We start from the raw sequence: 17280 nt of genomic DNA on the forward strand, positions 1-17280 counted from the left end.
CCTGTTCTAAAGTATGCAGTGTCTAGTGACCAGGAGAGAGGGACTGGGGGCGTGGCCATCAGCAGTGATGAAAACAGGGGCGTGGCTCATAAGTCCATCACTTCCTTTGAGCCAATGCCCCTAAAGTTGTTCCTTCTCACACCACCAGCACAAAGTTAGGAGGTATGGTTTAAAAATGAAGCTGTTCAGCATACAGTATATGAGCTACATGCAGAGGTAAGCATTATTTACCCTGCAGGCAAATAACTTATATTTTAGCACCTATTAATATATTCTGTTAATCATAATGAGGCTCCCTGTACCACTATATGGATGTTAGGGCAGGGTCTACCATCAGGAAGCTGCCATGGGTGCCAGGATCTGGGGGAAGGGGGAAAGGAGGCAAAGCACCAGTGAGTATGCCTTTCACAAAATTGAGGATGTCTATGAGTAAGACATCATTGTTGAGGGGGGGGGTGAATATACCCTACAATTCATGTCTGACTACTCTCCCGGAGCCTATGTAGAAAAAAAAAAAGGGGGGGGGGGCTACTTTCCCAGAGCCTGTTGAAGGGGACATAATAGGAAAAATATAAAATGAATATAAAGTCTCAGCAGAATGGGCCTAGTAACGATGATATGGTAATGCTACAATTTCAGCCCCACCCCCTATGCAAATACACATGATTATCAGCACTTTGACATGAGTGGGCGGGGCTTACTTACTCAGCTGCCTAGTCACGCCCCCATCACAGCCCACTTGCTTGTCCTCTCCAGGCTTCTTCATGGAGGACATGTTTGACCAAGTGGATGTACAATACATTGCTGGAATTTCCAGACTGTTGCGTCCCTCCTCCTGTGATCTGGACCCTGCCCCATCCAAGCTTCTTTTAGGGTGTATGGAAATAATCGGCCCTGCATTTGCAAAAATAGTTCAATGCTCTTTGCAGACAGGCGTTTTTCCCGAACCACTAAAGGAAGCAATAGTCAGACCACTTCTTAAAAAATCTAATTTAGACCCTGACTGCATGACCAACTACAGGCCAGTATCAAATCTTCCTTTTCTAGGAAAGGTTATTGAGAAAGTGGTTGCAACTCAACTAGAGACCCACCTATTAACCCATGACATTTATGATCCATTCCAGTCAGGATTCAGGAGAAGACATAGCACAGAAACAGCTCTGGTATGTGTGCTCAATGATCTTCTAAATGCAAGGGATAGAGGAGACTGTTCAATCCTAATCCTTCTGGACCTCTCTGCAGCATTTGACACCATTGACCATGGGATTCTAATTGAGCGCCTGAAGAATTTCTGTGGCCTGGGTGGCACAGTCCTTAGCTGGTTCAAATCATTTCTCGCTGGCAGGTCACAGAGAGTTGCATCGGGAGTATACTCTTCACCACCAGTGCCGTTGTCTTGTGGTGTCCCACAGGGCTCTATACTATCTCCCATGCTTTTTGCAGTATACATGCTTCCACTTAGTGACATAATCAGACGTCACGGCCTGGTCTACCACTGCTATGCAGATGATACCCAACTGTACCTGTCCTTTGCTCCAGGCACCGATAACACAATAACAACCTTAAATGGCTGCCTAGCTGAGCTCCAGGAGTGGATGAGTGCCAGTTGGCTGAGACTGAACCCAGATAAAACAGAAGTCCTGATGATAAATCACAGGACAAGACGGCAGCATAGCCAACTGACAGGTCTTAAGCTGGGGGGCACAGCACTAAAAAACTCTGATCATGTGTGGAATCTTGGTGTTGTCCTGGATAATGGCCTGACACTTAAACATCAGGTGTCAGCCACAATCAAATCCTCATTCTTTCATCTGAGAAACATAGCCAGAATCAAGCATTTAATTCCCTCAGAAGACCTTCCTAAAGTCATACATGCATTTATATCATCACGACTAGACTACTGCAATGCTCTCTACCTGGGTCTTCCAGCAAAAGAATTGCACCGCTTGCAGCTGGTACAAAATGCAGCCGCCAGACTATTAACTAACCAGCCCCGCTCCTGCCACATAACTCCCATTCTCTACGCCCTTCACTGGCTACCTGTAAAATGGCGAATCGTTTTCAAGATTGGCTTACTCACTTTCAAGGCCCTACATGACCAGGGCCCAAGGTACCTGCAACAGCTGCTGATCCCTTACTGTCCTACTCCATTACTGCGATCCACTGAAGAAGGACTACTAACAGTACCCAGAATCTCCTTGAATTCATCTGGGGGTCGAGCTTTCAACTTTGCTGCTCCAACTCTGTGGAACTCTCTTCCTCGCACAGTGCGAGAAGCGCCCACTATAGAATCCTTTAAAAATAGACTAAAGACATACTTATTTACTCAAGCATTTCACTGACATCTACTGTTAAGCTTGTTTTGTATTTCGAGCTGTAAAGACAATGTGTGAAGCACTTTGAGTCCTATTGGGAGAAAAGTGCTATATAAATATCATTATTATTATTATTATTATTATTATTAAAAAGTAATTGTGCTACAGTTTTTTTAGGGGGCCTAATTTCACATACTACATCTAAATGTAAATGTAAGAAATAATTATTGAGAAATTATAAATCAAAAACAGAATAAAGGCAGCACACATTACGCTTTGTTAGCACCACCTCTGCTAAGTCAGAATTTTCTGATGGCGATTTACAGTATGTAAGCCTATCCATTGTTCTTAGACACACAGGGGCCATTTAAGAGTTGGCCGTAGTTGTACCCTAAGTCGTAGGCTAAAATTGTGTTCAATAAGAAAGCCATAGAGTAATTGCTGCAATATGCAAAGCAGCAACTAATTAGCTGCCTGCTGGCCGGCAACAATGGGCTTGTTCCAGACATATTTCACATTCACTTAGGCCCATAATGTTAACCCTTTATTTTATTTGCAACAAACACATTCCATACAAAGAATCAGTAAAACTGGTAAAGCCTCTGTAATGAAGCAGAAATAACTCACCATGATTAAACATGCGCACAACAGCATGATGTGTGCTGGAACGGGGATGAAACTGTCAGTCAACATCAGCGAACAGCCAATATTTGCGAACAGCCAATCAGAAGTGGTTTGCAAATGATGGGAACAGTCATCATTATCATCTCTGGCACCTGGCACTGACTACTTGCAGATAATTATGCTTTCTCAAGTGCAAATGCTTCTTTGTCCCAAATGCCATTTATGTGCAATTGCACAAACATACAATACTGTACTTGGCCTAGAACACTTGTCTGAGCTCATGCAGGTGCATTTGTCAGAGTTATGTAAACCTGCATGGGATTATATTTGTTTTGTCTCCTTAATAGGCACATGAAGAGGTGCCAAGTGGAGGGGGTGGATACTGATTACCCCAGCGTAGGCTTTTGTTGTAGAGGCCCGGGTCAGCTGCAGTGGCACCCTATCTTGGTGTTCTCACTTTTAATCACAAGTTATTAGGAGCTCCTGTGACATTGGGGCCCTTGCAAGATTTAGTGATAGGAACCGCACTGCGTCCACCAAATTCATGCACCATAACCCCGCCTGCCACCAGCAGAGTTGGTGCTCAGGGAATATAGTCACCTTGTACCCACAGAGTCAAGGCTATGCCACCAGGGTGTGTGTCATCAGGGCTTAGGCCCCTCTGCTTAGGGGTAAAGATGGACACCTTTGCGAGGTGCAGCGCATAGTATTCTTTATTTCAAATTTCTGTGGGAGGAGTAATGGTTACACCTCCTGGATTTGGATACCCCCCATCCTAGGCCCTGCTCAGCTGCCCTAGGACTGGTACCTATACTTTGTCTAAATCAAGATACTTTATGTTGCAAATTTCCAATATGGATATGGATATAAATGCACATGGGGAATGAATGCTGATGAAAATCCTGCCTGTGGACAATGTCTAAACCACATTTCAGCTTTGATTTACTCTGTTTTGTTAGTTTAATTTGGCAGTTGTGCCTCTATTGAATGAGACAAGTTCAAGGAGTGCCCTCTTCAGTACAGGACAAGTCTTGATTGTCGTCACCTATAGAACGCTGGGAGGAAACAGGCTGTTCAGTCACCTACTTACATTGCACTCCTTAAAATGTATTTAATTATCTTTCACTAAATATCTAATTTTGTTACATGTGGGTGAAACATGAGATAAATAAGGGTACCCCGTGTATATTAGGGATGGTATTGACATTTCAGCAATGACTATTCTGACCATCAGAATGCCAACAGTGGTATCTCAAGGGTCATTCCTTTGAATGCTGGTATTTGAACTCTACCCTTCCCCTATACCAGGGGTGGCCAACCTGTGGCTCTTGAGCCGCATGCGGCTCTCCCCCTGTTAAAGTGCGGCTCCTGCTCCCACTGCTGCCCGCCGCCCACCGTCTGTCCCCATCCCCATCACCCACTGCCGGTTCCTCAAATCCCTTCCGCTTCTGAGGGGAGGAGAGCATGCATCGCTTATCTCTCCTACCCCTCACTGTGCATCCTTGTGACTGGGGGAAGGAGACGCGCGGTGTGCTGTGCTCTCCTCCCCTCGATGACATGATAGGACTGCAGGGGGACACCAGACTGTCCTCTCCACGCCCGGCAGCAGCAGCAACAACGGTGAGTGCTGCTGCTGGGAAGTTAGCACTGTGGGGGCATAGCAGATTGTGGCACTGTGGGGGCATAGCAGATTGTGGCACCATGGGGGCATAGCAGATTGTGGCACCGTGGGGCATACCCAGCACCGTGGGAGGCATACCTAGCACCGTGGGAGGCATATGTGTATCTGGCACTATTGGGGGCATATGTATATATGGCACTGCACTATTGGAGGCATATGTGTATCACACCCACCCAAGGGGTCCAAATAGACCATGCCCTTTTTTGGCACGCGCATCGAAGACGCGCGCATGTTGTTGGCTCTTTAGCTTGACTACAGATATTTTTCGGCTCTTTACCTCTGACCAGTTGGCCACCCCTGCCCTATACTGAAGCCTAATGTCCTCTGCACTCAGCATTCTGACTGTTGGCATCCTGACTGCATCCCTAATTTAGGTAAAAAATGTCCTCAACCATCAAGTTCCAATCAGATAACCATGCAGAAATTTAACAGCCCCTTCTAGCCAAGTACTGGAACTTCTGATAATCTGTCTGTAAAATATCAGAACCTACCAAATCAGCAATGGATATCTATACCAGGTTGAACTAGATGGACGCAAGTCTTTTTTCAGCCTTACCTACTATGTAACTATGTAACTTCCAGAGATATGGGGTTGCATTTTGTTGACATATTTGGACATAACAATCATTATTTAATTTACATTTGAATAACAAGTTTCTGGAATTGTTTGGAGACTACTTTGTAGCCTTAACGTTGCTGTTGCTTTGTAACTGAGGGGAAGATTTATTAAGCTTGGAGAAGAGATAAACTGGAGATAAAGCGGAGAAAAGGTAAAAGGAGATAAAGCACCAGCCAATCAGCTCCCAACTGTCTTTTTCAAACAAAGCTGATAGGCTGGTGCTTTATCTCCTTTTACCTTTTCTCCGCTTTATCTCCAGTTTATCTCTTCTCCAAGCTTAATAAATCTGCCCCTCAGAACGAACTCTGACATTTCAAGCTAATGGTCCGTAGATGTCACTCAGGTCTGATTCACATTTATTCTACTGGAAGTCTATACTTATTTGTTTTCTTTTAGAAAAATGTCTAATGTTTGTTCACCGGATACCTGAGTATAACATATACACAGTATATGCTATATAAGACATTTGTCAGTGTTTACTAAGTCTACTGCCATTCTTACCTTGGCTGAATAACTAATATGCTTTTATTCCTCGGGGTTTATTTTATAATAGATTGTGATTGAATACTTACTTTCCATTTCAGAAATCGCAGGAAACACGGATGATATCCCGCTGGTCCGATGGAGACAGCAGTGGCTTGAAAATGGGACTCTCTTGTTCCACATACACCATCAGGACGGTTCATCAAATTTGCCAGGACAGGAACCCACAGAGGAACCTCAAGGTGAGGCAGCTGAAGAGGAACTAAGGATACTGCACATTTCTGTTATGGTAAGTGGATGTTGCAACCTAAACTCTAGTCTAACTTTTGATGGTTTTAAATAATCTTATTTATCAAATTAGGAACTAAGAGTGGCAGCAGGTGCAACGTGCCATGTAGCCATAGATGATCACATCCATACCCCCAAGAGCATACATTCAGTTCCTTTAACTGCATGTTGTGGTGGCAGCTATAATAATTGTATTATATGCTATTGCTATTGTCATACAGTAATTTGAGCTGTTGGCCAAGAGGAGGGGGTTTCCGGGAAACCTGAAATCACACACCCCTTCCCCGCCACCCTCCATTTTCCTATGAACACACCGCAAGAATGAAGAAATATAGATGTGTATGATGTGGTATAAGATGTTCATGATTCTCATATAAATCAGCCTAGTAGCAAGGTTCTTCCAGTGACAGGGTAAAACTTACTGTACAATCATGGAACATAGTGACAGGTGACTGCATACACCAATTATTCCCAAACTTTTTTGAATCCCAGCACCCTAGAGCAGTGGTAGCCAACGCCAGTCCTCGAGAGCTACCAACAGTTAACATTTTCCAGGTCTCCTCGCAGATCCACAAGCTAAGTAATTATCTCTACCTGTGGATCTTTTGTAATTTGGCAGTGAGTAAAGAGTGCACCTGTGCACCTGCTAGGTGGTCTGGAAAACGTGAACTGTTGGCTACCCCTGCCCTAGAGTATCAGAATTCTTAGTCACTTCACCCCTAGGCCAAAAGTTTGTTATTGATAAATTTTGAAGTAATATAAAAATTGTCCTTACATAGATGTAGCTATTCTACATCATGGCCAATGCTTGTTTGGCACACCAAGTCACACCCACGGTGCAGTCAATGTAATGTAATTGGTGCAACTAGAACAACAGAAGGAATAGCAACTATGCATACCTCCCATTTGTACCTTTTTGGGTACTGTCCCGCTGTACTGCCCATGGGCAACAGTACAGTGGGGGCACAACATATGCCACAATTTGCGAACCCCACCCCCTTTTGCTGAGGTCCCACCTCTCCCTTTCAGGATGTTGGGAGGTATAACTATGCAGTGTGGAAGTGTAATGAGTACCAGCAGGCTATATGTCATGTGGTGGGGAAGGGGCACAGTCCAACAACAAAACAGGGATTGCATTCCACTGGTAATGTTTTTTTTTTAAAGTTACCTTAAGTATTCTACTGTTACAGTAAACTGTCTATAAGACGGCAAATTGCTTGTTTCCTTGTGCTTATACATTATGTATTATATTGTATGCTCAAATGCCCAGTGTTTACTGTAAAATGAATAAATGCCTAAGGCCAGATCCTTCCTGACCCAGGGAGATTTTTTATTTTGTGGATGATTAATGCTGAAAATTTGTGCCCCAGCCGGAAGTAGGTTCTGTTCCTCACATTACCCAAAATAGCTGTCTTGTTCATAGTTTATTTTAGAAAATAACATAAACTTCTGATTGAGCGCTATTCTTTCTACTAACTATTTTGTAGTACACCACTTTTAGGGGTGATTCAAGTTGGTTTGCAAAGTACATTTGGTTTGCTAATGGACAAAACCATGTGCACTGCAGGAGGGGCAAATGCATCGTACAGAGAGAGTTAAATTTGGGTTAGCTATTTTGTTCCTGTGCAGAGTAAATACTGGCTGCTTTATTTTTACACTGTAATAGAGGACCTTATTCTAGTTCACTCTTTCTGACAAAATCCTTCTTAGATGGACAAAACCATGTGCACTGCAGGTGGGGCAGATGTAACTTGTGCAGAGAGAATTAGATTTGGGTGGGGTTTTACTTCAAAGTGAGATCTATATTGCAGTGTAAAAATAAAGCAACCAGTATTTACCCTGCACAGAAACAAAATAACTCACCCAAATCTAACTCTCTCTGCACAAGTTACATCTGCCCCCCTGCAGTGCACATGGTTTTGTCCATCTAAGAAGGATTTTGTCAGAAATAGTGAACTAGACTAAGGACCATAGATACATAGTTACCTCACAACATTGAACCTGAAGGAGGATGGACGATTTGCGCACCCAACATTTTGGGGCATGGCCTCACGATGAGGGGGAGTGCACTAATGCCATGAGGCCACGCCCCTGTTTTCACCGATGTGCGGGCATGGCTAGCGGCTCTGTGCACAGCGTCTATTCACAGGGGACAGAGGAGGACTCCCAATGCCCCCCCCTTCCACCACGGAACACTGCGGGCCTTGGGAGAGACGGGGGAACATCCCAAAAAATTGGGACATTCCCACGAAAAACGGGACAGTTAAGAGATACAAGCCCCACCCAAATCTAACTCTCTCTATACATGTTACATCAGCCCCACATGTAGTGCACATGGGTTTTGTCCATTAGCAAGCCCGATGTGCTTTGCAATCCAGCCTGAATCACTGCCTTATTGTATATCCACAGTAGGGCATGTGGCGAACTGCAGTACTCTAGGTGGAGAAATCTTCATTTTTACTAAAGGTCTATTTCTAGGTACATGCAAGCAGGTAGAAACTTTACTACATTTCCTAAAAATTAAAGTTGTTGCCGATAGTAACCAGATTTTACTTTTTTTTTAACTACTGTACATTCTAAAAATAACAGGCGGAATCTGGTTTATGTTTAGTAAGTTTTAGCAAGTACGGGAAACTTGTACATCGTATTAATTTCCTCATTACATGCTGTCCTTTCCTTTCTCCACTATCTAAATGCTTATAATTGTTGTTCATTTAAGAATAAATACTGTAGCGAGGTTTATACAGTATGAATAACTTGGTGGTCCAGGTGCTAAGCACAGGGAAGACATCTGAAAGAGATCATTTATAAGATAGATGAGACTGTACGTCATGTATAGTGACCTATAGCTACCAATCAGACCTGTGCTTTCATTAGTCCTGGACTGATCAAAGCTGAATGCTGAATTCTGCACGGTGACCTCCATGAAAACAGGTTATGCTCACCGATCCCTGCCCACATAATATAAGCATCCTGCTTTACTGTATAATGAGTTCTAGGTTTGTTTGATAAAAGGTTGAGATAGTTTTGAGTTATTGCTCATCATCCAGTTCTGACTCATTTGCAAATTCTACCATATACTGTAATAGATGAAGAATTCCATCCGGCCTTCAGGACAGATTTTTATTTTAACTGATAAGACGATGACCAGGTTGGTAGAGCGAGACAAAACTCTGTGTGCTATTGTAGCTTCGCAGTAGCCAAGCCTAAAAGCTTTGAAGACGGAGTATTAGCAAAAGGGTCTCTGTAAAAAAGAGACGGAAGTTAAAAGGAAATGCTCCCTGCACTGGTTTGGGAACTGATAACTTCTGCTGCTGAATGTTCTCTATATCAGGCTTTTACACTCTTTTAGTGTCTCCGCTCTGGGAGAAGCCTGGAGGGGAACTATCAGCAGCATTTCCAGGGGGGGGGGGGGGGCCTGATCTCGCCATCGTCAAGCCCTGCTCCCAGTAGGCAAATACCATAACTCACAGGTCTAAGAGTAGGGGGCTGTTCTAAAATGACAGGATTTGTGTCATTTTAGCCCCACCCCCCTCCCCAAAAAAGCCACTAATCATGTTATTTAAACGCCGTTGCCGGGGAGATGCTTGGGGGAATGGAGGGCAGTAGCGCACGCAGGCAGGGGGGGTTTCTGAGTACCCAGAACCCCCCAGGAGTCTAAGGGCCCTAGGCTGAAAGCTGAGGGTCCCCTCTTTCCATGGGTGCAAGAATTTTAAAAATCGGCCCTGGGGAACCGGAGATATCTGACTTCAAAGCAGTGGTCCCCATCCAATCCTGTTAATTGCTCTCCCCAGTCAGATATTTCAGTTTCTGTCTGACTTAGAGTTTTTCTGAGCATATATTCCAAAAGCTGGGACTCTCCCCCTTTGATGGACACTAGTAGCTTGTCTCTACTATGCCCAGAACCAGAGATATCAGCCTTCCAGCAGCTGGTTACTGCTCCAGCTCCACACACCTGGTATGTAGTTTTGTATACTCGTTGGCGGATTGCTCTGCCTCCTGTACTCTGATTCCCTAGACCCCAATAGCCTTTGGTAGGTGGGATTCTCTAGTTTTAATTCCATTAAAAGCTAAGAAATCTATTTCCGGGAACTGGAGATATCTGCAGTCAAGCAAGCTGTCCTCCAAAGAGAAAATTATGAATAATAAGCCCACTCCACTATACACCCCTCCTCTGCGTATTAAACATCCTCTACCACCCTGGAAGTTATGTATCAGGGCCCCTTCATTCAGCCCAATGCCCCCTTCTCCCACCCCATCTCCCACAATGACCACAATGTTTGGCGATACAGAATGTTCTTTCTCGGGGCCTTATTACATTATGCCCTTGTTTTATTTGATTTATAAGAAGACTTATTTGGCCTACTCACATAGCGATGTGTGTAGATGAGCGATGCTAGATTGCTCAGAATACTCCGATTGCTCAGCACACAGCATTGCACAGCGATGTATCAGTGATGTGTGCTGAGCGATCTGCCTGTGTGCAGGGTATGAATCACCGGGAGATAGCAGCGATGAAGGACCATCTGAGCGATGTAGTTAAATTAAGTAAAATTGCTCAGAAAATGGCCTGAAATTGATACATGTGTAGGCACCATAAGGAAGAACTCAATACTCACAGAGCACCCCAATACTGCTCACTGAGCACCCCAATACTACCATGCAATTTAATGCATAAAGCAGCTGTTTTACCATACATGGCTGATGTAATATATTAATATGCTCATGTATAATTCTATTTCAGCTTTTCCTTTTAAGTTATGAGGGCTTAACAACCATATTAATTTCAGTTTGGGATTCATTTTGTAGGGATAAAACACCATCAAGCAGAATAAATGAGTAAATGTGAGTGGTAGGGTTTAGACACCTTATTTTGCATGATATTGTCAAGAAATCTTTAAACAAATAAAAAACGTCTCCTCACCAGTCAGTCATTACCGGCTTCTCTTTGAACCTCTCCTGCCAGCTTCTCTCCGCGCTTTGTTGTCTTTATACATAGCAAACATTTCAGCTGACTGGAGATGAAAGATTTATCCAACATCTACTTGTCTCTCGACTTATTTCAAGTCACACTTCACGTGTACAGCGCACATTTAGGTGTACCCATTCGATTCTCTCCTTAATGAGGTGCTGAGTTAGCCCCGGATATAAATTCGGAGCTGTGAGTGGTAGACAATTATAATCTGCGCCTTTTTTATACTATCTGAAATGTACATCCAAAAAAATGCATTGGTGGGCCCTCTTTAGCTTTGATGAGAGGGTATTCAAACAGTAGCAATTATCTAGATTTGGCACATTAATTGGGTCCCTGGCAGCCGCCATCCTGACATATGTCTGCAGCAGGATACACCGTAGCTAATGAATTGAAAACAATATGTTTTATTATAGCAGACATCTGACTGTGGAGTACTCTTGACACCTAAATTGAGCACCCTACTGCAAAAATAGCTCAATATTACTATACAGTTCAAATGAACAGTACAACCGCCAATTAATGGAAATTTAATGAGAGGTTGAACAACTGAGAAACATGTAGGGCTTAGACATGAGTCTGTTAATGGTACAACCTAGACTGCCTTCCACAATCTGCCCATAAATGCTCCATTGTAAAGGTGCTTTAATCTAGGGTCTGAGGTGGAACGCTATCAAATTTTCAAAAGCGTACAAAGTAGGGAAGTCGTCCATTGTAACCAATCAGATTCTACCTATGATTTTATAGAATGAACTAGACCATTGATAGCTAGAAGCTGCTCCATGGGCACCTTCTTTACTTGACCTCTTTAGAAGGTTTGGTAAGTCTGTCCACCTTAATATCTCATCTCCTAAACCAGGCATGTCCAAACTGTGGACCTCCAGCTGTTGTGATACTACAAATCCCATCATGCTGAGATATGTAGTTTCACAACAGCTGGAGGGACACAGTTTGGACATGCTTGTTGACCTAAACGAAGGACATTTTCAGTTTACATGTAAGCAGGGAAACTTGTACAGTAACTACTTTGATGGGGTCTTGAGTTATTGTTAATTCATCAATTCACTAACCAGGTAATTGACCTAATTTAATAGAAAAACTAAAAACAGCCAGAAACAGCACATCAGGAATGTTTTTAAAATGTTTATTAAATTCATTGATTCTCTGGTGGCTCACTCTTCATCGTTGACCATCGAGGATCAGTGAGCCGATTCTGGCTGTTTTAATTGGTTCTATTAAAATGGACCAATTATTACAAATTAAAAAAACAGCAAATGTGGATCTCTTAGTGGATGGATGATTTTACCAGTATAGTTATAAATGGGGACAAGGAAAGAAGGTGGATTTTTGGCTGTTCTAAAAACAACTACTGTACCTTTTGCAAAGTAGAAGAAACCAACTAGAGGCGGATAACTGTTGGACTTGACATTTCGAACCTAGTGATCACAACACGGTAACATTTTACGTGAGTGCATCAGAGAATAAATGTTTTTAAGGGAGCTACAAAAACTATTGATTTTAGAAGGGCAAAGTTAAATCAGTTCAGAAAAGTATTGAGGTTTGTAGGCTGATAAAGTCTAGTTGTAAATAAAAGCACAGATACAGATTTGGAACATTTATCAAAATAAAAAGAAAATACCTTGTAAAGTACATAACGTGTGGCATCACATTTCCTGGTGCAATCAATCATTTTGGTTGAAATAGTTTGTAACTTAGTGTGTAAAAGCGGTGCCAGACAGCCGCCATTTTAGTTACCCCAAAACATCTGCATGTGGTTTACAAGGAACACCACCCTACAGCCAGTAGCATTGCCGCATGGCCACCCGGGGCACGGGACAGGAACTCTGCAGATTGTGGGATGGCCTGAAGCATCCTACTTCCTAGAGCCGGTAGGCCTGCCGCCTAGGAGAGATGTCATGACATTGCAGGCTTAGGGGGCAGTTATAGAGAGAGGGTAAACAAGTTATACCACCATTGTGACAGTTGGAAGATCATCACAGATCCTCAAATAGAGCAAGGTGAAATGTAGGTTATGCTCATTTTCCAAAGATAAGTTATTATGACCCATACTATTCCTTATTTACACAGTTATCAATGATTTTAAGAGGAAAAGCTTCAGATTGTTTTTTTCACATAATTATAAGCTTTTCCTCTTAAAATCGTTAAAGTTTAATAATGAAAGCTAACAGAGCTTCACCAAGCAATACAAATTAAACACAGCATATCAGATATATATGGCCTAGTTCCTAGTCTGCGTCTGCATCACTAGTATGCAGTCAATCGATAATCGCCTGGCCTGCAAATTCATGGCCTGCGATCAGGTGTGAATCAGGCCCCATGTGCACTGCAGGTGGGGCTGATAAAACATGTGGAGAGAGAGAGTTAAAGCCCCCATCTACTGGTGCACTTTTAGCCCTTTTCATTCAATTCCGAGGCACTGGGCTTCTGGAATCAGGTGAAAAGACCCCAAAACAAATGTGTTTAACCTCCGATTTTGATCCTATGCACGGTTCCATCAGCGTCGTATTGGAGCCAGATATCGTCACTGCCGTACCAAGTATCCATCATATCCCACAGCAGGGAACGGGATCACTTCCCAGGCAGATCAAGGGGGATCGGCTGCGATATCTCTCCTCGGAAAAGTCGCATTAGTGGATGCAGGGTCTTTAGATTTGGGTGGGGTGTGTTCAAAATGAATTCTAAATTGCAGTTTAAAAATAAAGCATCAAGTATTTACCCTGCACAGAAACAAAATAAGTCACCAAAATCTAACTCATCTGCCCAACCTGCAGTGTAGCATGGTTTTGCCCATTTCAGAAAGATTTAGCATTTGCGATCATTTCTGAATCAGGCCTAAAATTGCCTGCAAATGTTTCATCTTCCCTACCTGACGTAGAATATGTTTTTTTGCTGTACTTGCAAATATGAATCAGGCCCTCTATGGGAGTTGGCGGGCGAGGCTGTGCCGAACTTCTCATCGTCCAAAAGACAAAACTCTTCTTAAATTGTAAGTTGCTATTTTTTTAATGCAGAATTTCTGTTTCCCTTTAAGAATACAAACATACCGGGCTATGGGGCCTACACACGTAGCTAGATCGCTCAGCGTACAGTGATGTGTTAGTGTTGTGCTGAGCAATCTATCAGGGCCAGTGTCCTCCGCTGAGAACACTGGCCCTAACCACAGCGATTAACTAGATTTATCCAGCTTGCTAGATATTAATTAGGGATGGCCATCGACCATCGATGATTTGAAATCATTGATGGTTTATGGCCGATGTCGAATACTTTTACCATTGATGGGGAGAACCAGATTTTTCCCTCCATCGATGAAATAGCAAAACAATGTTTTGCTTTTTTTTTCTTCAAAGTGCCTGGACACTGAGCATAGCTCCGCCCTCTGACAACCGAGAAGCCCCGCCCCTTGTGTTTTGATTGGCCTACAGGCCAATCAATCAAATACAATGGATGACCATCAATATGTAAAAATATTGATGGTCATCCATTGCATAGTTAAGCACTATCGATGGCCAGTTGCAGAATTGCCATTGATGGCAACCATTGATGGCAATGGCAACGATGGCCACCCCTAATATTAATTGCCGGGGCAATAGTGACGTGCGGGTTCTCGCATCACTATTGCTATGGCCCCTACACACGGAGCAAGGTAGGGGCATTTTTATAAGTGATGTATTGAGATCGCTTAGAAAATGCCCCTAAATCCCTATGTGTGTAGGTCCCATATGCATCGTAATAGATATCTCTCATGACCGTTTAAATAAAAATAAACTCGTCCACTGTGCCAGATTACACTGCTGCGCCCTCTCTGGGCTGCCCATTCTCTGCCATCTTTCTATACTCCTCTGAAATCGCTGCCGCATTCTCTGAGTGGGTGAAGATTCTAATGACATTAATAATCTTCAATAATCTTCTAACCGTGAAGTGTATGATGGATGTGTGCCCTGTAGACACACTTGCATATAATAAATTGGGACACGGAGTATTGTCATTTACAGAATAGGTCAGAGCCTGGGGGCTTCTAAGTGACTTTTCCTATTCCTCCCGAAACTGGAAGATCCCCTCGTCACTCTCGCAGGCAATCTCACTGGATATTTATTTCCTGGATAATTAATTTTGATAACAAGCTGTCTGAATTCCCCTCTCCACATTCTATTTCCCCTTCCATCCATCACACTCCCAGCTCACATCTTAATATATTATGTGAATAATTAGAACAAAAGCAATGAGCTGTCAACACGACTCCAGGTCCTTATATTAGTGAATGCCGCTCACTTTGTCTCTCTCAACCCTACTGTCTTTGGGATTAAGCCTTTGTTTGCTTAGAATAATATTGTGTCACTGTGTCCCATTACCTTCTCGCAGAATATTAATGTATCTTAATATGGAAAAATAAACCTTACTCAGCAAGTTCAAGCAAACGTTAGTATTTCTTATCTCCTAGGTATAAACTCACCATCGGGTATCCTCCCGGTTTACACCTTGTCTGTTGACAAACCTAAACACAACCTTAACTCTAAACTTAAATAACTTAACCTAAAATAAGACACGGACACAAAGTGCTGGCGTTTCAAAAGAATGTCAAATTTATTTTGACAACTAAAACTATGACTAGAAAATAGTGGCAGCACTAAAGAACGGTCACTATAGGAAAGGTGGGGTTAAAGATCACTATGCATACATACATCGCTGGTGATCACTCTCCCTGGTCAGCCACCCGGCCTGGTGGTGACGGCCACCCCCCGGACAAAAGCATGGCCCATGACAATCGATGTCGAGGGAGAGTGCACCCCACTACCTACACACACACAGAGTTCTTAAAGAATGACCGTTCTTTACCGCCACCGGAGAAGAAGAGAAAGAGGGCAGGGTGGGTGGGGCTTCTTCAGACAGAGAGTCTATCACTATAACTTGTGATCCCTTCCTACCCTGTCTAGAACCCTCCCCCTGCTCTGATAGGCCTTGTGCCCATCCTCATTAACATACATGTGACCAACAGCACTGTGTAACCTGTGAAGAACCCTTAGTGGTTTATGCCCCTTCAGGCTTAATCAGCCCTCTGTGTTTCTTTAATTACAAATGAAGTAGAACATGGCAGTTCTTCTTGGGAACTATGGATGCATGCAGGTCTTGATTTAAATGCCCACATTGGCCTTGGGTGGCTTTTCAGTGGAGACACAGAGACACTAGACACTAGATATATATATATATATATATATATATATATATATATATATATATATATATATATGAGAGAGAGAGAGAGAGAGAGATGATATATATTACTTGTGTGTCACTATAATTAAACTTGTGGTATATACCTGTGCACCTGATTCTTGTCACAACCTTCCATTTTGATAGATCGACAGTGTCTAGGTTAACAGTCAGTAGGTTGACACAAGAAAAATATTGATATGAACTAGGTTGACATAAACAAAAGGTCGACACACGTAAAAGGTTGACATGCCAATGGTCAACACATGAAAATTCCAACACGACACATGAAAATACTGATGCATTTTGACCTTATATACAGTAGATCTTTTACAGAATAAAAGGTTGGAATGCGTCGGATGGGAGGTGTTGTCGGGTCTCTATTGATATCACCGGCCCAAAGGGGATGGGGCACTTGGCCCAGGTCCGTATTCTCTAGGTATATTGTAACAGCTTCAGTGATTCCCCCCCTCCGCCAACGCTGATTCAACCTCTTTAACATGCTAGGGGATGAAAACACACCCCCTCGCATGTCTACACAGCAGGAGAATGATTTCTCCTGCCATAGCAAATAAAAGTTAGTGGAAACGAAGAAGTGGAAGGCTAACCCTAACCCTAATTTAACCCTACATTAGTACTGTCAAGAATCACAATGTCAACATCAACATTTTGGGAGGTGCTATACAACTGTAAAATGCTGTGCGCTACCTGAAAGAGCTGCCAGTATTTCCCCAGCATGCCAAAAAGTTTGCATTTGTGTCCGGCAAAGTGTGACATTAACCCTTTGAGTGCCAAGTGAATTTGGCAAAATAGGTGTGAAATTTGCCAAGCAAACATTGTTATTCATCATCATGACCTGTAATGTTTACCTTATACAGGAAATATCATCTTTTTTTACCCTTTTTTTTTTTTTACAACATTTTTGTATTTGAATTTATATAACAAATGTGAGCGTTGCTGGCAATATTTTGCTCCTCTCTCACAGAGATGTTGGCACTACTAGGTGTATCCAATGAATAATGAGGAAACAGAATAATCTGCAACCTTGGCAATTCCCTAGACAGGACCA

At 42.9% G+C, this 17280-nt stretch overlaps 1 protein-coding gene across 2 annotated transcripts in view; it reads left to right on the forward strand.

The window, feature by feature from the left end:
* ASTN1 (astrotactin 1) overlaps positions 1 to 17280 on the forward strand; it is a 364520-nt gene that overhangs the window by 181042 nt on the left and 166198 nt on the right. For both annotated transcript variants that reach the window (XM_083157262.1, XM_083157261.1), the window contains one exon: positions 5824 to 6011. In XM_083157262.1, the coding sequence (XP_083013388.1) occupies positions 5824 to 6011 (188 nt within the window). The remainder of the gene's footprint in view (positions 1 to 5823; positions 6012 to 17280) is intronic.

The sequence above is a fragment of the Crinia signifera genome, chromosome 8 (assembly GCF_055691185.1).
Source record: "Crinia signifera chromosome 8, ASM5569118v1, whole genome shotgun sequence".
Classification (NCBI taxonomy): domain Eukaryota; kingdom Metazoa; phylum Chordata; class Amphibia; order Anura; family Myobatrachidae; genus Crinia; species Crinia signifera.